The sequence below is a fragment of the Impatiens glandulifera genome, unplaced genomic scaffold, assembly GCF_907164915.1.
Source record: "Impatiens glandulifera unplaced genomic scaffold, dImpGla2.1, whole genome shotgun sequence".
NCBI lineage: Eukaryota > Viridiplantae > Streptophyta > Magnoliopsida > Ericales > Balsaminaceae > Impatiens > Impatiens glandulifera.
In genome coordinates, this window is record NW_025919345.1 from 1 (window position 1) to 23,329 (window position 23,329).

At 30.9% G+C, this 23,329-nt stretch overlaps 1 protein-coding gene across 1 annotated transcript; it reads left to right on the forward strand.

Moving 5' to 3' along the window:
* Positions 1-10,941: 10,941 nt before the first annotated feature.
* LOC124917826 (alpha-galactosidase-like) lies at positions 10,942-14,134 on the forward strand. Its single transcript, XM_047458125.1, has 15 exons — positions 10,942-11,060; positions 11,139-11,197; positions 11,603-11,659; positions 11,732-11,766; positions 11,853-11,956; positions 12,051-12,126; positions 12,221-12,279; positions 12,428-12,493; positions 12,573-12,656; positions 12,753-12,817; positions 12,885-12,967; positions 13,339-13,429; positions 13,601-13,650; positions 13,802-13,942; positions 14,019-14,134. Exons 1-15 carry the CDS (start codon positions 10,942-10,944, stop codon positions 14,106-14,108), a joined length of 1,179 nt encoding a protein of 392 aa, XP_047314081.1. The 3' UTR covers positions 14,109-14,134.
* The last annotated feature ends 9,195 nt before the right edge of the window (positions 14,135-23,329 follow it).

The window sequence follows — 23,329 nt, forward strand, 5'->3', positions numbered from 1 at the left end:
TATTACCGGTTTACCGGTTAAACCATTAGAAAAATAGGAAAACCGAAAACCGAACCGTTTAACCGGTAAAAAACCGATTAACTAGAACCGATAGAACCGGTTAACCAATAAACCGTTAAAATGAAACCGGTTACTATCGGTTCGGTTGGGTTACCGGTTTTCCGGTTTTTTTGCATAGCCCTACATATGTATATAATTACGGTTAAAAAAATAAATCATTCATATAATTAAGGTATTTTTTCCTAATTTATCTTAATTATTTTATCTTCCTAATATATATATATATATATCTTCTTGTTCAATCCCAACAAATAAGAACCAAAGCCATATATATATATATAGATATACAAAAATGTATTTGATCAGAAATAGTTTAAATTATCATTATTATTGAATCATCTATCTAACCTCCATCAAACAAAACCATTCTTATCAAAACCAGACCAATCTTAGTCAAGAAAAGTTTAGCATAAACACAAACAACAAGAAGATAATTATAAAAAACAAGTAGATAATTTAAGGCAGAAAAAAGCTTCAAACAAAAGAGACTACCATTACAATAGCTATATCACAAAAGATAATTTTTTTTTTATATATAAAAATGTCACTTATGTAAAACTATAGAACAATGGATACCTGAAAAATGTTTAAGAAAGAACATCCTCAACACAACATCTACGAATGCAACCCAACACAACAATTATGAATTCATCTTAAATCTAATCGTCAAACGCTAATAGTCAAAACTTATGTTATACAACAAATTAATCAAGATCTAGACCAAACAAAAAGGAGAGAATGAGATATTGATTCGGAGAGATTGAAAGAGATACTTGTATGTGATGCCTCTGAGATTGAGTTTATGATCCGAAATGAAGAGAGAAAGGGGAGATTGATTATGGAATTTGATCGACTTTGGAAAGGGATCAGCTTCAATAAGGGACGGTAGTAGAGAGAAGGTTTCGAAAGGGGGAAAGAAGAGAAGAAAGAAGTTGCTCTTGGGTTTGCTAATTAATTGAGAAATTGTGATCGGTATAATAACTAATTGGTACTATGACTTCATTAATACCGAATAGTATTAAAACCAATCGATACTATGACTTAATAAACGCGGACAAAATTGTCGCCCATTTTTCTAGAGATATTTTGGGCTATACCAATTGGTATTATAACCAAATGGTATTTTTAATGGTCTTTTACCGATTAAATGTAACACCAATCGATATTATTAGAATAATACCGATTGATTATAATACCAATCGTTATTATTCTAATATTACAGATTGATGTTGCAACCAATCGATGGAGATGATCGTCATTTACATTTTCTTTACTAGTGTTACGACTTATGAAATTAGGAAAGAAAATATTTTATGTGTTCAAACGTATTTTAGAGATTTTATTCTTAGTTTTGTGCTTGGTTACACGTAAGAAAGGGCTACCACACAATGTTTCACTTGTCTGTCACATTACAGTTTTTATTTTAAATTTTTTGTGATTTAAAATAATATTATTCTACACCTTTGTAAGTACTAAAAATCTACACTCCAATTTATAATATTCAAATAATTATTTTGAATTATTTTTAAATAAATAAGATCAAAGTAATTAAGTCTGTGGCTAAAAACTTATTTAAAACAATTAATAGAATTAATTAATGTGTTAATTAATCAGATTAATTAAGGATTAAGGCCAAAATAAAAAAAATAAAATTATTTGAGATAAATATTGTACACATAATGTCTCAAAATAATTTTAGAAAAATTAAAAGATAAAAATAAATTATTTTGATAAATTGTTGTATCCATTTCATCTAAAGAATTTTTTTTATTTAAATTTAAAAATATATATAAAATAAAAAATTGGTAAAATATTTTCCATATTTATTTTAATATTTTGTGTATATATAAAAAGATCAAATTTAAAGCCAAAATGGTGAAAGAAAAATCAATTTCAAACAAACCCTTAAGGTTTTAAAACAAAAATAAATTTCTAATCCGGTGTAGCCGAAACCGGGAGAAGAAGCTACAGCCGCAACCGCGCGCGTTGGATCAGTACTGGATTCTCATTGAATGCTCTAGGTGCTTCCATCCAGCCCGTCGCAGCTGAAGATGCGTGCATTCGCGATAAACATGATGAGGAGACAATCGTTAGCTAGATCGCTAACGGACCGTCCAAATATCAACGACGTTAAGAAGGAACACCAAAACACGCCTAAAACAATGTTGTTTTTGCCTCCGGTCGTCTTCATCATCGCGACACAACGAAGATAAGAATGAACAGTCGTGTTAATTTTAGATTTTTGGAACTCCCTCGTTGGTCTATAAAACACGCATTGTTGTTTATGGTGTTTTATGGTTGTGAATTTATCCTTATATAGTTTATAAACTATTTGGATATGATAGAACCGATCAATCGATCTAAATAACAAAAACACAAATTTGAATTTGAAAAAAACGGGTTTGTTATTCTTGGGTTAATTCGATCGAATCATAGATCTGAAAGCTTTCCAACATTATTTTAATGATGTTGGGCAACTATTTGGATCATGTTTGACCATCCCGATCATGTTTGATCAAAATAAAATTTTCCAAAATAAATGAAAATTTTGAGTTCTTGATTTGTTCAAAACGAACCGTCAGTGTTCTTATTTAAGTATCAATCAAGTATATCTAGTATAAGGAATATATTGTATAGCTCCTTGCACTTCAAGATAGCCTTAAAATCAAAAACCCGATTTTTGATCATAACTGTTTTGAACAAATAAATTATCATCCAAGACGATCCATACCTTGAGATGATGATCAACATGTTCATGGGAGATTTGTGAAGCTACCCAAACTCTTAGATCAAAGAATTAGAACTAAAAAAATAATTTAAAAAATCTACAATTCTTGAGGACAGAGGCTTGTTAGCCTAGGACCGAGAGATCTGACCGAGGATCCTTGGTCCGGACCAAAACCAATGATCGATAAAAATAAGCTAGGACCAATGTTCTTTAGTTAGGACCTAGACTTAGGATCGATGTTCTTGAGCTAGGACCGAAAAATCTGACCGAAGATTCAGACCTAGGTTCGAGAGGTCTGACTTGGGACCGTGACTTCTAGGACTAACGACTGAGAAATCCAAACCTAGGACCAAGACTCCTAAGACCTAGGACCGAGTGGTCTAACCCTGAGACCGAGGATCCCAGACCCGGAACTGAGACTCCCGAGACCAAAGACTGAGGAACTTAGCCTAAAGCTAGCCCCAGACCGAGAGGTTTATACACCTCGACCGAGAAACCTATCCCTAGGCTAGTCCAAGACCGATAGTATTATTAACTTATATATATATATATATGAGTAATGATACATACAGCACCCTTATACAGCACCTTCACACAGCACCTACCTCATTTGGAAAGAAAGAAAAAATATATCTTAAAAAAATAAAAAAAGAGAAAAATATTTTCTCTTTCTTTTTAAATGAGGTAGGTACTTTGCGAATGTACTGTATAAGGGTGTTGTATATATCATTACTCTCTATATATTCTAAGAAGTAGTTTAATTCTAATAAAGGATAAATAAACCCTGGGTAATGGTCCAGAACGTGGACGCTAGGTACACCCTATTTTAGGACAAACCATACTCCAGCGACAAAGATACATTCCTATTTGTTTCTTCAATCCTTATATGTTCCTAAACTTATATTAGGTACAAATTATATCAAAAAATTTATAATAAATGTTATTTAACCCCCAACAAATGTTATAATCGCTACTAATCAATACTTACAAAACTAAAAGTTAACCTACTTAATAAATCATGACAAATTATTTTGATATTTCTTAAAAAAAGGTTAGTTGGATAAAGAGAGTTACAAAATTTAAAATGGAGACATTCCACATTTACATATTCATTTCACTTACATATAAAAAAAAACCCTACTTATTACAAGAATTTCATTTAAATTTTATACCTTTTACAAATAATTAGATCTTAGAGATCCATCAAATTATACTCAATTAATCTATTCATGTACACAAAACTAAAATAAAATTTTTTTTCTTGATTAATCGGAATTATTAACAAATTTGAAATTGATGTTAAAATTATCCTAATTAGATCCTAATTTAATGTATGAGAAATTAAAATCTGAATGCAGCGAAACATACCTTAAATTGATGAATCATGAATTTTCTCTTTCTTAGACTTTGCATGGATTGAATGATTCTTTATTCTCCTTCCTTAAACTTTCCTTATATGGAATGATTTTTCCATTCGATGAATACGTTAATAGATTTCTCTCTCTGTTGATGGGGAGACAAAGGAGAATTGGTCGTACATCAAATGGAGACAATTACCGTTACATATAACCAACAATAAGTTAGTTATTATACTTAGGTCATTTCTAATTTAGCCTCTTCATGAAATTAGAAATGTCATTTAGGTATTCTCACTTTATATTAATGGAAAATACACCCATAAGCCATAAACTTAATTTCACATTAGATCACATTATTTTGGCTTATATTAAATATGACATTTGCACAATTATTTATTATACTAGTGACCCTAAACATTTCAACAATCTCTCACTGGGTCACGTATGTACAAAAATAAATGTATCAACCATAATGCGCTTGAGGTTTTATGTCATCTCAATCATATGTTGTATAATCAATTTTATCAATTAATTATATCAATATAGGACCAAAGAGTTCGTCGTTGTATTTAAGAACAACTAGAACCAACAATGATCACATAAATAAATACAATTAATTGACAAATTATATCAGGAATGTGATGAATAAAAATTTCATGAAAGGTGATCTATTCATGTCAATTTTCAACTAGTCCTACTTGACTTTAGTGAGATCATACTTTAAGCATAATTATACAAAGTGTAATGAACTGAATAATACTTAATTTCTGATCAGAATAAGAAACTTTATAAATATCTATAAAATAACTAAACCGAAAGACAACCAAACTATAAACTCCCACTGAAGTTAGAGATCGTCGATCTCTATGATACTCATACGAGCAATATTCTCATGAAAGACATTAGGCGATAAACTCAATGTCAATGAGTTTATAACCACGGAGTTTGTACATAAATATTTTATAGAAATCTATCCACTTTGTATCATTTCTTTCATAACAAGAAACTTGATATCAATATTACTTAATTTGATTACTAATAACATGTCACAAATTCCGCTACAATATTGGATGATGCCTTAAGTGTTTGTTCGACACTTCTTTAAGAAACGACAAAACCAGCTTGCGAAAAATATAACCCGAAGTAGATCAAAGTCAGAATACTCAATGATCTCAAGACTTTCTATATGTGAGCATTTAATTATTAGTTCTTTTCAAATATCTCATAACTCTTGGTTATTTAATGCCAAGCAAAATTTGTGACAAACAAAATGTCACCCATATATAAAACCATAAATAGACGTGTACTCTCACTGAACTTGTGATACACAAATTATCAATTAAATTAATCTCAAAATCAAAAGAGATAATTGTTATTTTGTGAAATTTATGGTATCACTAACGAGACGCTTCTTTAAGTATATAGATGAATTTCTTTAATTTGAAAACTATATTAATTTGATCTCTCAACACAAATTTTTCTCATTGCAACAAATTGTTTTTTAATGTCTCTATTGAAAAATCCTTAATATTTATTTTGGTGAAGCTCCATATCAAAATATGCAACGAGTACCATAAATTGTCCTTAAAGAGAAATTCAATTAAACTAGATTGTCATAAAGACACTTGATTTTGAGGTTATTGAGTTTGTACTTAATGAATTTAATAATATTGTCTTGTTACTCTTGGTTTTTTAACATTATCATCAATATCAATAAAATCCTTATCAATGTCAAATACTTGAGATATAAATCAAATCTTCCACAATAGGAATTATTGATCTAAATCACTTTTAAAGACAAAATTATTTCTCCCTTCAAACTCAACATCTTCAAAATAAAATATTGTAGTCTCGTCTAAAAAAAATATATCTTTAACTTGACATAATACAAAAATTATAGCCCTTAATCACTTAGAATATTTAATAAACTAATCACTCACATTTATAAACTTAAGTAACAACTAAATTCAAATAATGATTTATCCCATCTCAAAATACTCAATACAACATTAATATCAAGTCTTTGGACTAGGGATGCAAATGAGCCGAGCCGAGCTCGAGCTTGCTGAAGCTCGAGCTCGACTCGATTAAGTATTTATTAGCTCGACTCGAACTCGAGCTCGAACAAGCTTATAAATTTGAACTCGAGTTTGACTCGACTATATTACCTACAAGCTCGGCTCGATTCGAAAGCTTGAACAAAAATTTAATTTTCAAGCTCAAACTCGAGCTTGAACTCAATTCGAGCTCGAACCAAATTTATTTATAAAATTAAAATATCAAACTTTCATACATATTAATAAATTAAAACATGATATTTCAAAATTAAAATATGAAACAATCATAACTATTCAAAATTCTAAAACATAATAATTCAAAATATTATTAAATCACCATTACTAATCAAAATTCTAAAACATAAAATTCAAAAATTAAAGTACAAAACTATAAAAATTGTTTGAACATTCAATATATTAATTTTTTAACTCATGTTCTTCAACTACCTGCATTCAATAATATGAAATGTTTAATCTTAAAAATAATTAATATAAAAAATAAATTTTAAAACAAATAACTAAAATTTAATTACTTTAAGAGGTAGATAACAGCAACAATTGATATGTCTTCTCTTTCCGAAAAAGTGAAAAATTAATTAAATAGATGATAAAATTCAATATATAACTTAAGAACTATTAGATATTATTATATATATTTAAATTATTTGGGTGCAAGTATAATAAGATTCAAATATTATAATAAGATTCAAATATTATAAGAAGAATATAACTTATAACAACAATTTATTATTATTTTTATATATATTATAATATATAATATTAATCTTATAAATTATTTTTTTTCTCTAAAAATATTATATATAATATATATATTTTTTTTCCTCTCAATATTATATATAATATATATATCTTTAAATATTACTGTATATATATTAAACTTTTATTATATAAAATATATTAACATTTTTTATTTCTTTCAATATTATATATAGAGGAGTGATAGAGAGGGAGAATTTGGTGAGGGAATAACCTTCATTAGTTTGGTTGGAAAATATAAAAGTGAGAAGAAAAAGAGAAAAAAGAGAAATTATTTAATTTTTTCAAATAAGATTATGCCAAGTCATTTCCTCACCAAATTCCCTCACTTAATCATTTCTCTTATATATAATAAACATTTTTTATATATAATATATTAACTATTTTTATCCGTAAATAATTATATATTATAATATACTAATTATTATATCCATAATATTTATTTTTATTATAGATAATATATTAACTTTTTTTTTTATCTCTTTTCAATATAACTTTTTATTATATATACTTTTATTATAAATAAAATATTAACTATTTTTATTTCTTTTTATACTAAACTAATTATTATATCTTAATATTAATTTTATTATATATAATATATTAAACCTTATTTATCTCTTTCAATATTATATATAATAAACTTTTATTATATATAATTTATTTTTAAAAAATATTTACGTCTTTTTTTTAAAACAATCTTTTTTATAACCAATAAGTGTTATTCTATATATTCATCCAACTGAGTTCACCAATAAAATAGTTTTTTCTTTTCTTTGTTGCTGGATTTCTTTAAGGTAAAAAAAAAAAATAAAAGTTAAATCAAAAATAAAAACAATAGTAATCATAAAAGTGAAAATAAATTTAATTACTTGTAAGCCTCTTCTGATGAAATCCTCTTCTAAATGAAATCGTGAAGACGAAAAAAAGAAGAAAATGAATAGATGAAGAGTGAAAAATATGTGAAGACTAAAGAATAAGAGATTAATAGCTAAAGAAATTGTGAAGAATGAATAAAGAAAAGATAAAGAGTGAAAGAACGGTGAAGAGTGAGCAAAGAGAAAAAAGAGTGAGCAAAGAGAAAAAAGAATGAACAAAGAGAAAATAATGAAGGAAGAATGAAAGAAGAGTCAATTACAAAGAGAAAGTGAAGGAAGAATGAAAGAAGAGGCGATTAGATGAAGAAGATTATGTTAGATGAAAATGAAACAAGAGGCGATGAAGAAATGAAGAGTCATAGATATGTTAAAAATTAGGGTTTTATTATAGATTGTGGGTCTTCATATGGGCTTTGAAGAGTAAGAGAGGGAAAAAATATATTATTTGAGTTTTAATATTAAATTAAAAAATATATATATTATATACTTAGGCTCGAAAAAGCTCGACAAGGCATCGAGCAAAAATTATATGAACTCGAGCTCGACTCGAATTTTAAACGAGTCGGCTCGAGCTCGGTCAAAGTCAAGCTCAAGAAGAGCTTTGATCGAGCGGCTCAGGAGTGACTCACGAATAGCTTGACTCATTTGCAGCCCTATTTTGGACAGTAATATTAATTGCTAATAGTATTTTGTTGTAATGATCAAACATTAATAATAAGACATGTCAAATAATGAATGTATCTTTTGATGGATTAATTATTCACATAAATAAGACTTTATAATTATTACATGTTTACCACCACAAATATTTATACAATTTCGTCAATTAATTATCAGCCTTTGGGCTAAATAATATAATCACATAAATTACAAAATACTAACTTTCAAAATTTTCTTGAATAAATTTCAAAAAACATTGTCACTTTAGTGATTATTTGTATCAATAATACAATCCAAATAATGAACAATAATATCATTAATTTCAATTTAAATGTTATTTTACAACCCAAATCAATAATATATAATTTTCCATAGAAACATGTAATTTATTTTATTATAAAAAATAAAATTATACCGTACACCAAATCTTAATTCTTGAATTTGAAATTTGTAATGTCACCTATTAATTAAATTAAATTTCAAATATTCTTATAGCTGAAATCCAATTATTTATAAATTTATTAATAATTATTAACCTTAATCTTTTAATCTTTAAATTTAAATAAATGATATAATTAAATTTTTATTATATATTGATTTATATATACCTAACAATAAAATTATTCCTTAATTCTCTTTAATTTATAATATATATTATATCAATCCCAGAACTATCCTTATATGAATCTTTAATAATAATTGTAGAATTCCTCCTTAACAACACATGAGAATAATTCATCCTATCTTCAATTTCCTCAATATAAACCGATATTGTAATCATCATATCTTCAATTTACTTAATTTAAACAGATACTTACTATAATCAATCCAGATTAAGGAAAATATTCATAAATTTAGGAAAATATCATAAATCTTTATATTCCATACTTTAATGTTATAAAAAAACAATATATCTATATATTCCCAAAAAAACATGTTTTTTAAAACTATCTTAATTCATCAATATATATTGATTAATAAGAGAAAGTTCAACTATTCATAAATTTAAAATTAGAGAGAAATCAAATATTCCTTAATTTAAATATAACCGTTCCTCTCTAACCAAGAATTAACAATAGAATATAATATTATCACATGACATCAACAATCCTCTTATATTTTCGTCCTCAATTATTTTGATAACAATAGAGAACTCTTCAATTTAAAGAGAGAATATAAATATCTATAAATATATTTAAATATCTATAAATATAGGAGGATAACATCATAAATTTTAATCTAAATTCAAAATATATGAATCTTAATGAAAAATATATCTTTCCTATTAAAATTTTCAAATCTAATATATATATATATATATATATATATATATATATATATATATATATATATATATATATATATATATATATATATATATATATATATATATATATATATATATATATAATAAGTTAGTTATTATAGTTAGGTCATTTTTAATTTACCTTCTTCATAAAATTAAAATTTCACTTAGATATCTTAACTTTATTTATATTCATGACAAATACACTAAACCATAAACTTAATTTCACATTAAATTATATTATTTTGACTTATATTAAATATGCATAATTGTGACTTTAAAAATAATAATTTTAAATAAGAAAGAAATATCTAAAACATAATAAGGAGTAGTGTAAGAAGTCCATGAGGTGTTATGAATATAATAAGATATTTTATATTTTATATTTTATTGTTATGATTTTTTTAAACTCAATTTATTAATATTGACTTGGTGTGATCGATTTGTATATGTATGATTTTTTATTTGGTCAAAAATATAAGTTATATCCGGTAAAAATGGTTAAAACTACAATATGTATAGTTCATTATAATTTACATAGACTTTTTCATTAGTTTAGTCAAAACAAAGACTGCTTCTCTTTACTCAGTTTCATAGTTTAATTATATTTAAATGTTTATGGGAAATATAAGTTGAATTTAATGTTATCATATTTAAAATAGAAACTAATAAATTATTTAGACAAAATAAAATAAATATTTTATTTATCTAGATATAAATTAAGAATGTAAGATGAATGAGTTTTTTTATAAATTAGGAAATTGAAAATGAATAGGTTTTTAACTTTGCTATTTTTTTTTTAAATACAAGTATAATCTATTAGTTATATAGAATAAAACAATAACAATTTAAAATTGCTAAAAATATTCAATAGAAAAATAAGGATATATATATATTGTGTTTTCATATTTGACTCAGTTTAAATTATTATTTATAATTTATTCTATCCATTAATTGAGTACTTATCCATAATACATACTCTTATAAAAGCTTATTAGTGGTTATCATTATCTATCATCTATCACACTCACATTTTTTAACATTTATCACACTTCTACATTTCAAAATCATGAAATTGATATGGATATTGTTCTTCGTAATGTTTTCATTCATTACGATGTTTGTTGACGCTAGGATAAAAGTGTCTATTTCTGAACCGGAGTTTGATCACAAAATGTGGCCTCATGCTAGAAGGAATCTCATCGATAACTCGATGTCACGCACTCCTCAAATGGGGTGAGTATTCATGCAATTATCTCATGATATATGTTTTATATATAATTTATACTCATACTTTTTTCATTTGTTTGTCAGCTTTAATACATGGAATCGATTCTATTGCGACGTGAATGAGACACTTATCAAAGAAACGGGTAAATTAAACTTTTTTTTAGTAACTATAATAAAAATATGTTTATTTATTAAAAATGCAAAATTAAGTTTACACATACTAATATATTATTTATTACAAACATTTATTTATTTATTAAAAAAACTAAACTAAACATTTTGGTTAGAATTGATGGAAATAATTTTAGGTAGTATGATTTAAAAATGAATCAAAAACTTTTTTTTATTCACTCATTATCTATACTTTTCCATTTAATCAATTACATCTTTTATACCAAATAAAAATAAAATCACTTTCAAACTTTTACTTTAATATTTTTTAAAAATGATTATAATTTTAATGGTGCATGATTGTGACAAAATACATTAGTTTTAAATAACTTCATCGTTAAGATTTATTGTCCTAATCAATTTTATTTTCTTATTAGCCGATGCATTAGTGTCGTCGGGACTTTCAAAACTCGGTTATAAATATGTCAACATCGGTAAGTTTATCACATTTATATTATGCAAAGAAAAAGTTTCTTAATAACTTCTTGTTTACCTATGTTTTTTAGATGATTGTTGGGCTGAACAAAGAAGAGATCAAGAGGTGATATTAAAGCAATGTTAATGTTATAACTTTTTGTATTTTAATATATAATCTTATAATTACTATAATGTAATAATGTCATGCAGGGTTACTTGGTTCCTAAAGGTATAAAATTTCCTTCTGGAATGAAATCATTGGCCGACTATGTACATAGTAAAGGATTGAAGTTGGGAATATACTCTAGTGCTGGGTATAGAATATTATCAAATAATTCTCATGATTATGATAAATTCCATTTATATTAAATTCTAATTTTTTTATATTTTTTATATATATATTTTCAGAACTTTTACATGTAGCAAACAGATGCCTGGATCTCTTGGTTATGAAGAAAATGATGCTTATTCATTTGCTCAATGGGTATGGATCAAATTAACATATAATCATATATATTGGTTTTAATTAATTTTAATTATTTCAAAAATAAAATTAATTTGTTTTGTTCTTTTTATAGGGAATTGATTATGTAAAGTATGATAATTGTTATACTGATGGCACAACAGCAAGGGAGAGGTCAATAATTTTATTATTTAACATTTTGAATTTTCTTTACAAAATTGGATATTGTAGATCATACATATTTTTTCATATTAACATATTTTATACAAATAATAATTTTACTAATTCTCATATACTTTTAATTTGTGATGCATATTTATAGATATCCTATAATGTCTAGAGCTTTATTGGATTCAGGAAGATCAATATTTTTCTCATTATGTGAATGGTAAATTATTTAACTTTATAAATTGTTTATAGTCATATTTACTCTTAATAAAATTTCTAATTATACAAATTGATATTAGGGGACAAGAAAATGTATCAACTTGGGGTCATCCTCTTGGAAACAGTTGGAGAACCACAAGTGATATTAGAGATTCTTTTGATAGGTAACATTTTATTTAATATTTAGTTACAATTTTTATCAAATAATAATAAATAAAACATAAATATTGATAAATTGAATTATTTTGTTCTTTGGATAGTGTTATTGCTAATGCTGATTCAAATGATCAATGGGCTGCATATGCTGGACCAGGAGGGTGGAATGGTAATTCACTAACCATTTTAATGTTTGATTTTTTACTTTTAAATTTTAATATTTCATTTTTTTTTAGATCCCGATATGTTAGAGGTTGGAAATGGAAATATGACAACGGCAGAATATAGATCCCATTATAGTATTTGGGCTATGGCAAAGGTAAAACAATAAATTATGTAAAATATTAACTTCCAAAATTATTTAAACAATAAATTAGAAATTTTCAATGAAATAATAGTTACTACATGTTTACAAAATTCAAAATTATTTATATAACAATAAATTAAATACTTATTACTTAATAGATTGTTTTGTGCATGTTTATAAGTTATTATGCAATACTAATTTAAATTCAAAGCAGGATATAATTTCTATGAAAAATATATTTATAAGTTGTTTTTTCTATACAAATGCTTATTTAATCAAAAATATTAATTTTGTTAAAACATTTTAGGTATGATGAAGAAATATTAATAAATACATTTTATTATTATTATTTCAAAATATATAATTTATGGACAATTTTACAGGCTCCTCTTATCATCGGATGTGATATTCGATCAATGAGTAAAGATACAAAAACATTGTTGAGCAATACAGAAGTTATTGCAGTCAATCAAGGTAAAAAATACTTTAATTATCAATTCAACTTTAATTATAAAATATTATTTTAATTATTTAAACACAATACAATATTTATGTTTCATTTAAATTAAATTCATTTATAGATAAATACAATTTATCTCGATTTTTATTTTATCTTAATCTAATAATATTATTTTTATTTATTAGATAAACTTGGTGTACAAGGTAGAAAGATGGTACAAAATGGAGATTTAGAGGTAACATTCATATTAATTATATTTATTCTTTTGAGGACATATATATTTAGCTGTTAGGATGGTTGAAAAATCGTGTTAGTTTTCTAAATTTAAATTAGATAATATATATTTGTTTAGAAAAAGTTAAATTTAATTGTACATTTCCTTATAGGTTTGGGCTGGACCTTTAAGTGGCAAAAGATATGTTGTTGTCTTGTGGAATAGAGGATCGAAAAAGGATACAATTACTGCATACTGGTCTGATATTGGTGTTCGACCAAAAACTACAGTACAAGCACGAGATTTATGGGAGGTTAGAAATTGATTTTCTTGTGTTGATGTCATTTATTACCGATTTATACTCATATTTGTTATGACGTAAATTGCAGCACACGACAACAGTTTTGAAGGATTTTATAAAAGCTGAAGTAAATCCTCACGATGTAAAGATGTATATTCTCACGCCTAAGAAGAATTGAGGAAACTAAAGATGAGAGAAATGATTACTTGAATCATTTAGACTAGCTAGTCATGGAACAATTATTTGGTTATGTTTTATTTTATTTAGTTCAGTTGTTTTATTTATTTATTATTCAGTTAGAAGGTGACTCAACTGTTAAATTTGAGGGAAAATAATTTAAATTTTAATAGAATGGTTTTCATTATCTCTTTCGAGCTTTGGGTGATCTTCTTCAAATTGGGTCTATCACCTTTGAAATTATGATGGTTTTCCTTCATACGATGTTATCTTCCAAATAAAATAAATCTTTCAAAGTTTTAGAATCTTATCTGAATCATGGTTTCTAAATTGGACCTTAATCCTAACAAATAATAAAAATATTTATTCCTAGAGATAACAAGCATACTTTAGTTTATTGGTTTGTAACATCTTTAACGAATTAAGGTATGAGTCTATTTAAAGATTATGTCGGTTATAATTGGTTATGTTGAATTAATTGTGATGGCCAATAATTAATTTTACTCTCTATTATAATTTTTCTATAAGTATTAAGTATAAAAACAAATCATATCCATATATATCCAAAACCTTTGATCAGTAGATTTTTTAGAACTGCGGAAGATGGTCAAGGTAGATTGCTTCCAAGCCACTGCACTAGATGTGCATGTAGTCATAGTAGTCAGCCCAGGCTATCTCGCCATATATCTTTGTGCTTTGTATGGAAAGACTCTCTAAGGCCATAAATAAGACAGTAGCGGCGGGTCGATGGAAAGGCGCTAAAATTGGCAGATCTACTACTCCTATATCTCATCTGTTCGACGACCTCTTTCTTTTTGCCAAAGCTGATACAGCACATGCTGAGGTCATTTGCCGCATATTGGGAGAGTTCTGTGTTAGCTCTGGTCAAAAGGTTAATTCAAATAAATCTCTACTATGATTCTCTAAGAGTGTCCCACCTCAGGACAGGACAAAATGGCATTGAAATCGCATCTGGGCTTTAGTGAGACAGCCGATCTGGTCAAATATTTAGGTGTCCCACTTCGGAATGGCAGAACCACCTGCTCTACATATAAAGAAGTAGTGGAGAAAGTTCATAAACGCCTTTCTGGCTGGTGCATCAAAACACTATCACTTGCAAGCAGAATAACTCTTATAAACTCTGTGACGTCCACCATACCGAGTTACTCGATGCAAACTGCTTCTCTCCCACGACGTAACCTAGAAGCCATCGAGAAGGCCAACAGAAGGTTGATATGGGGTTCTACTGAGGAGAAGCATAGCCTGAACTTAGTTAATTAGGATAACATATGTCGACCGCGATCAGAAGGGGGTCTTGGCATCCGGGGCCTAAGAACTATGAATGATGCGTTTGCACTCAAATTGGCATGGCAACTACTAACTAGAGAAGGTGCATGCACTATGGGTGGACGTACTGAAAAGCGGATATGGGTGGCAAGGTGACATTCAAGTCCCTCTGCAAACCGAATCGAAAAATTAACTTAGTCTTCAACCACAAACGGGTCCTTTTGGCAGCCGATTGCCTGTTTGCTTCCATTGACTTACCTTACGTCGTGAACATTTCTCCAACCCCAATGAAATGAAGAGAAGGGCTTTATCAACTTACCATTTTATGGTAATATAGGCGTAGATATCTCGCTTAAGACTTGCTGCTATTATGAAATATCATTAGTGAAAATACTATTTAATATTATTTTGGACGATATTGATAAGTTAATCGAACTACGATTACCTGAACTTATATATGTTCGTTATCCAAATTAGATATTAATACCTATATTTAATAAAATAGATTCTAATAATCTAATTAAACATTTATACGAGATTGATAGAAAAATTAAGTAAGTTAATTTTTGGAACCGACAAGACGAACTAAACAGTCGTCAACTTTCATGTGCAGGTACAGATCAAAACTGTATGAACCGGTTGGCGTATCAAAACCGGTTGCTACTACACTTCAAAGAAACCAGTTTCAAGTGATCAAGTTAAAGATCAGAGGAACCGGTTTTACTTTCTCAAGCAACCGGTTAGCAGAATCAAAAGCTTACGTACCAACCGGAGCATACTGCACAAGACACAGAAACCGGAAAACTCAAACTTCAAGAGTGACGTACCATGACGAAAGAAACGTGTCTTGAAAGAATAAAAGAAGATCAGATCTGATCGGAAGCATGCGAGGAAAGCAATGATGCTTTATTGATCCGAAGTTGACAACCGGAGGTGCATGCCCAACACGTGTCCAAATCTGAAAACCGGCTACGTCATCTTTTGCTCAGAGCTGCCTGCATGACTGCCAGGTGTTGAGGAAAATGAAGCGTGCAAGCAACCTCTCTACACCAGGCGTGATAATGATCAACCAATCCAGAAGAGAGAGAAGAAAAACGACCGTTGGGTCCTCTCAGCTATAAAAGGAAGACGAAACGTCTTCATTTAATGCATCATCAGTTCTGAAAGTTGTACATTACGAATTACGAAAAGCATTAAGTTCTAGAGAGATAAACTGTTTTATTCCAAAACCGGTGTGTCTAAAACCGGAAGCTTTTTGTGTGTTGTTGTGTTGAGTTGTTGTATTACATCAAAGTGTGAGTTTGGTGTAACCGGCGAGTAGCGAAGTTGGGCTCGTCCGGCAGTATTGTTGTAACTCTAAGAGTTAGTGGAGATCCTTCTCATAACCTGAGAAGAAGGGGTGACGTAGGAGGGTTTGCTCCGAACATCCATAAACAAATCTTTTGTCTCGTGTTCTTTCGTTGCTTTTATTATTCAGTTTAACCTCAAACTAATCATACTCCTAAAACCGGTCACTCATATCCATAAAACCTACTCCTTCTAAAACATCATCTAAGAGTCGCATACGTTGCTTCAACCTGAAACAGACATTTCCGCCCTTGAATCCGGTTCAAGAGTCTGTGACAGATTGTGTAGTGCTGAGAAAGGTTATAGTCTCTAACCGGACTATCACCAAAGTGGTTTGTGTGTTGTAAGCGGCCACCCTTCTTGAAACCGGAAACACCCCGGTTCTCCAAGGGCGTCCCCGATCTTAACAAGTGGTATCAGAGCGAGGTTCTCAGCATTCAAGCAACCAAAGAAGATGGGAAGCATGACCCACAGCGACAAGCCGCCAATGCTAAACAGCGATGCGTTTAGCAGTTGGAAGAAACAGATGTATCTACATCTGATTACGTTAGATGATGAGATGAGCCAAGTCCTGAAAGAGGGACCGATCAAGATCAACAAGGAGGCAGACCTATGGACGAGTGAAGATCGAAGACGGAGTAACCTGGACAACCATTGCATGAGGCACATCTATAAGGCTATAGATAATAACACTTTGAACAAAATATCAGAGTGTGAAAATGCAAAGGAAGCCTGGGAAACGATTATTCAGATTCACGAGGGAAACGAAAGAACCAAGGAGAACAAAATCTTGGTGGCTACACAGAAATATGAAAATATAAGAATGAAACCGGGGGAAAACATGAAGGAATTCAGCAACCGGTTCACCAGTGTAGTCAACGAGCTTCAAACACTCGGAAAGAAGTATGACAACCGAGAAGTGATCATCAAAGCCTTAAGATCTTTGCCAAGCATGTGGGATATCAAGACCATGGTGATGAGGGAATCAAGCACCCTTGGGCAGATGAAGTTGCATGATGTGTTCGAGGATTTGAAAGCCTACGAATTCGAGATCAAGTCTCGGATCGAAGACGAAGCATCCACATCAACCGCAACCAGAGCTTTGGTTACATCGGTGGAACCGGCGGCTCAAGTATCAACCGCACCGGCTCCAGTCAAAAACACCGATCAAATTACCGAAGATGTGATGGTGATGCTAGCTCAGAAATTCGGGAAATTCATGAAGAAGAGCCAGCCATCATCTAATAATGATTTTAATTATAACTATGTAGATAAATCAAACAAGAGATGTTATAACTGTGATGGTTTTGGACATTTCAGGTCAGAGTGTAGAAAACCAAGAAGAGACGATAGAAAACCGGAAGGAAACTATCAAGGAAACAATTATCAAGGGAATAACTATCAAGGCAACCGGTATCAGGGAAACAACTACCAAGGGAACAACTATCGGGGAAACAACAACAACCAACGAAACGACTACCGAAGAAACGATGATCAACATGCTGATGAAGGAAAGGAAATTCAAAAGGCGCTCATTGCATCCGACGGTGGAAGCGAGTGGGCATACTCCGATAATGAAGATGGTGAAGAGAAAGTAACCTGCTTCATGGCAAATGACGAAGAGGTATTCGATTTTTCTTCTGATGAGTTTACCAAAGAAGATCTAGTTTCTGCACTCAACCAAATGGTTGCTGAGTTCAGAAACATATCTGCTTACATACCAATTCCAATAGAACCTAAAACCGAACAAATAAATAATGTATATGATAAAACATGTGAAATCGAAATGTAAGAACCGGATGAACTATTCTCCGATAATGAGAAGACAGTTCAACCGGTAACCGAAACCGATGAACGAGCAATGTACGTCACTGCTGCGTGGGAGAGATCACGTCAAGTAGTGAAACAAATGTGTAACTACAAAAGACATCCGAAGTGTAGGTATGGTATCGGTTATGAACCAAATAAATAAAATGAAACAAAACAGTTTAACGGAACAAAACTCACGAAAAATAATCTTCCATTTATAAAATTTGTCAAGAGTTCACAAACCGAAAATGACCTAAAACCGGAAGAAACGCTTAAATATGTAAGCCCTAATGAATCTGAAAAATGGCTTCATCCTGAGAGAAGGAAAGGCAACCGGAAACCAAGTAAACCGAATAAAAATCAAAGAAAATCATCACAACATAAGGCATTCTTGAGCAACAGCCAAGAAGTTAAACCAAAGACTATAAAAACAGATACCGGGAAAGTGATCCGACTCATTCAAGTCTGGATCCCAAATGGACTAATCAACCATGGACCCAACTGAATGTGGGTACCAAAAAGGTATAAATAATTGTTTGTTGCAGGTTAGGAGGAGCAACCGGCTAAAGAATTCGGAATGGTACTTAGACAGCGGATGCTCAAGGCATATGACCGGAAACAAGGAGCTACTAACCGACATCAAGTACGAAACCGGAGCAGCCATCACATTCGGGGATAACTCAAAAGGTAAAACCGTGGGCAAGGGTAAGATTGTCCATGGTGAATTATCCATAAGTAATGTATTATTGGTAGAAAAACTAAGCTTTAACCTGTTATGCATAAGCCAAATGTGTGATGTGGGATACAAAGTAGAATTTCATAAAAACTCATGCCTAGTCAAAAATCAAGATAATGACACTTTGCTAACCGGTAACCAGATAGGAAACATTTACAAAGTAAATTGGAAAACTGATTTCGAAAAACCTGTGTGTATGATAGCCGGAAATGATCCAAACTGGCTTTGGCATAAACGGTTAAACCACTTGAATTTCAAAACAATTAACTTTATTTGTTCCAAGGAACTAGTTCACGGTTTTCCAAACGTTAAGTTTTCAAAAGATAAAGTATGTGCTGCATGTCAAATAGGGAAACAAGTAAAATCATATTTCAAAAGTAAAGGAAATTATCAATCTGAAAGATGTTTGGAACTCTTGCATATGGATCTGTTTGGACCGGTTAAAGTAACTAGTTTAGGAGGCATGCATTATACTATGGTAGTTATTGATGACTATTCTAAATTTACTTGGGTTACTTTTCTAGCTTCTAAGAATCAAGCAACTCCAAACTTGATTAAACTGATTTTGAGAATACAAAATGAAAAATCCATTCGAGTAAACAAAATCAGAAGTGATAGAGGAACTGAGTTTATAAACAGTAATTTAACTACTTTTCTTGATGATTCCGGTATTAGGCACGAGCTGTCTAGTGCCAGAACTCCTCAACAAAATGGCCTGGCTGAGAGAAGAAACCGAACTCTCAAGGAAGCCGCAAGGTCAATGATAGCTGATTCGGGTATTGCTCAAAAGTTTTGGGCTGAAGCTATCAACACCGCTTGCTATACACAAAATCGATCTTTAGTAACTAAACGGTTTTCCAAAACTCCTTTTGAAATTTACTTTGATCAAGTTCCAAGTGTACGATATTTTCGAATTTTTGGCAGTAAATGTTTTGTTCACAATAACGGCAAGAATTATTTGACCGCTTTTGATGCTAAATCCGATGAGGGAATAATGTTGGGATATTCAGCTGTGAGTAAAACCTACAGAATATACAATACTAGGACTTTAACAGTTGAAGAAACCGCACACGTTGTTTTCGATGAATCGGTTGAACGAAACACTGCATTACCCTTCGACCTTCACAACAGAATGGAAAATTTTAATATCTATTCTGATGATGAAGACGAGGTTCCGGTTTTTAGACGCTTTGTCAAGGACCAAGCGGTTGATGCTGAAATTAAGCCTGATCAAGCTGCCTTACCGCAGAAAGTTGACGCTTCGATTTCTACTGAAGAAATCGGTCGGTCTGACTCTGTTCAGCCTACCGATCAGTCTAACCTTGATCAGCCAACCGAAAGCTTGGTAGACACGTCTCGGATTAACCTCAGAAGGAACAAAAATCATCCTCTTGAACTAGTAATAGGTAACATATCCTCACCCGTCTGAACTAGGCAACAAAATTTGGATCACTATGGAAACTCTGCTTTCATATCACAAATTGAGCCGAAAAAGGTGGATGAAGCACTGTCAGATCCAGATTGGATCTTGGCAATGCAAGAGGAATTAAACGAGTTTGAGAGAAATAAAGTCGGGTACTTAGTTCCTAGACCGAAAAACAAACCGGTTATAGGTACACGATGGGTATTCAGAAATAAACTCAATGAAGACGGTTTAGTTACGAGGAACAAAGCCCGGTTAGTGGCTCAAGGCTATAAACAGGAAGAAGGCGTTAATTTTGAGGAATCATTTGCCCCTGTAGCCAGACTTGAGGCAATTAGAATATTTTTAGCATACGCAGCTTTTAAAAACTTTAAAGTTTATCAAATGGATGTTAAGAGTGCTTTTCTAAACGGGAAAGTAAATGAAGAGGTGTATGTTAACCAACCTCCAGGTTTTAAAAATCCAGAACATGAAAATCATGTTTACCGGCTGAATAAAACCCTTTACGGTTTGAAACAAGCTCCAAGAGCCTGGTATGATACTTTGACACAATTTTTATTTGATCACAAATTTATAATAGGTTCGGTAGACAAAACACTTTTTAAATTTGAAAGAAAAGAACAAATCTTACTTGTTCAGATTTATGTTGATGATATCATATTCGGGTCAACCGATCCAAAATTATGTGAAAAATTTTCGAAAATGATGAGTGATAGATTTCAAATGAGTATGATGGGGGAAATGAGCTTCTTTCTAGGACTCCAGGTTAAGCAGATTGAAGCCGGAACCTTCATAAGCCAACCAAAGTACACAGCCGAACTGCTAAAGAGATTTGGGATGGACACATGTGCAGAAGCGGCCACGCCAATGAGTCCTTCCGTGAAGCTGGACAAAGATGATGATGGTCAAGCCGTTGACATCACAGCCTATCGAGGAATGATCGGATCCCTGCTATATCTGACAGCCAGCCGACCTGACATTTTGTTTGCGGTTGGAGTGTGCGGAAGGTTCCAAGCAAATCCAAAGCAATCTCATTATACGACGGCCAAAAGAATTCTAAAATATCTGAAGGGAACTCAAGAAGTGGGACTTTGGTACCCAAAAGACTCGAGCTTCAATCTAATAAGCTACTCAGATGCCGACTACGCAGGATGCAAGGTTGATCGAAAGAGTACAAGTGGAACCTGTCAGTTTCTGGGTGACCGGTTAGTCACTTGGAGCAGCAAGAAACAAACATCCGTTGCAACATCAACCGCAGAGGCAGAATACATAGCGGTTGGAAGCTGCTGTGCACAACTCCTCTGGATCCAACAACAACTAAGGGATTTCGGAATAGAAGCCAAGGAGTCTCCAATCTTTTGTGACAACACCAGCGCCATAGCAATTACATACAATCCGGTGTTGCACTCAAGAACAAAGCATATCGACATCCGACACCATTTCATCCGGGAGCATGTTCAGGAGAAACACATTCGGCTGGAATATGTCTCGACCGAGCAACAAGTGGCGGATATATTTACAAAACCGCTACAGGAAGCTAAGTTTTCTCACTTTCGAAATATCTTGGGACTTACTAATCTTAATCAATTGATATAATAATCATGTATGCATGTAAGAAATCGGGATATGTGTTAAGGGAGAAGCTAAAGCTTCTCAACCCATATTCAGATAGGCCATTGATAAGTCAAAAATGCTAACCGGGAGGAAGTCTCCGGTTATGCCCGATTACTTCATAATTTCAAATCAAATGTATATTTACTATACGGTTGAAATAACCGGGTTGAAATGGATAAGATAAATCCGAAGTTGAACAAGTGTTGACGAAAATCAATATTTCTTCACAATTGGAAGAAAATATCCTACTAAAACCGGTCATGGAAAACCGCTTAGTACAAATGCATTCTGGTCTGATAGAATGAACTCTTCCGGTTAACCTGGGATGACTGACTGAGTTTTCATGCATATTTTGACAAATGAAGTCTGTAATAAATAATAACAAGTCTACCACAATCGAGATGACGACATGTGTCCATCATCAAGAGAGGGAGACTCACATTTGTCAATAGATATTTGTCATCATTGTTATCTTAGTAATAATTAGATTTTACCTTGGAAATAACCATTAGTTACTTCAACAAGTTATAGTCTATTAAGTAGCTGATGACATCATCAAGCATGCTTAAACTCATTTAAAACTAGCCGAACCCCGGGCTATATAAACCAACTATGATCCTTCACAAAACTTCACAAGATCACTATTCACAAGTTTCATTCTTGAGATAAACTCTCTCTCTCAAAAACATGAACACCAACTCCTTAGCAAAGAAAATCCTATTGGCAGATTTTGATTCAATCTACCAATATGAAGATCATGAAGTCAAAGAAATGTTCTTAGCCGTAGAAAGAAGCGGGCTAAGAAGTTTCCTTGAGAACAGATTCATCCTTGACTACCTCGTAGTCGAAGAACTCTTCCAAACCGGAAAGGAAGTGCACCGAGATATCATCGTTGCACAAGTTTACGGTCAAAAATTCCTATTCAGCGAGACGGATTTCGCTGTATACTGCGGTTTGCCCAATGAAGGGGTAACCGACCTAACATACTCCCTGGTGACAATGGAAG

What these genes read in the sequence shown, in the direction of transcription:
- LOC124917826 (XM_047458125.1), top strand. Translation starts at nt 10,942, where the DNA reads ATGTTTGTTGACGCTAGGATAAAAGTGTCTATTTCTGAACCGGAGTTT. An exon ending in TGGACCAGGAGGGTGGAATG is followed by an intron (nt 12,818 to 12,884) that starts GTAATTCACTAA and finishes ATTTTTTTTTAG; the next exon opens with ATCCCGATATGTTAGAGGTT. An exon ending in AAGCACGAGATTTATGGGAG is followed by an intron (nt 13,943 to 14,018) that starts GTTAGAAATTGA and finishes CGTAAATTGCAG; the next exon opens with CACACGACAACAGTTTTGAA.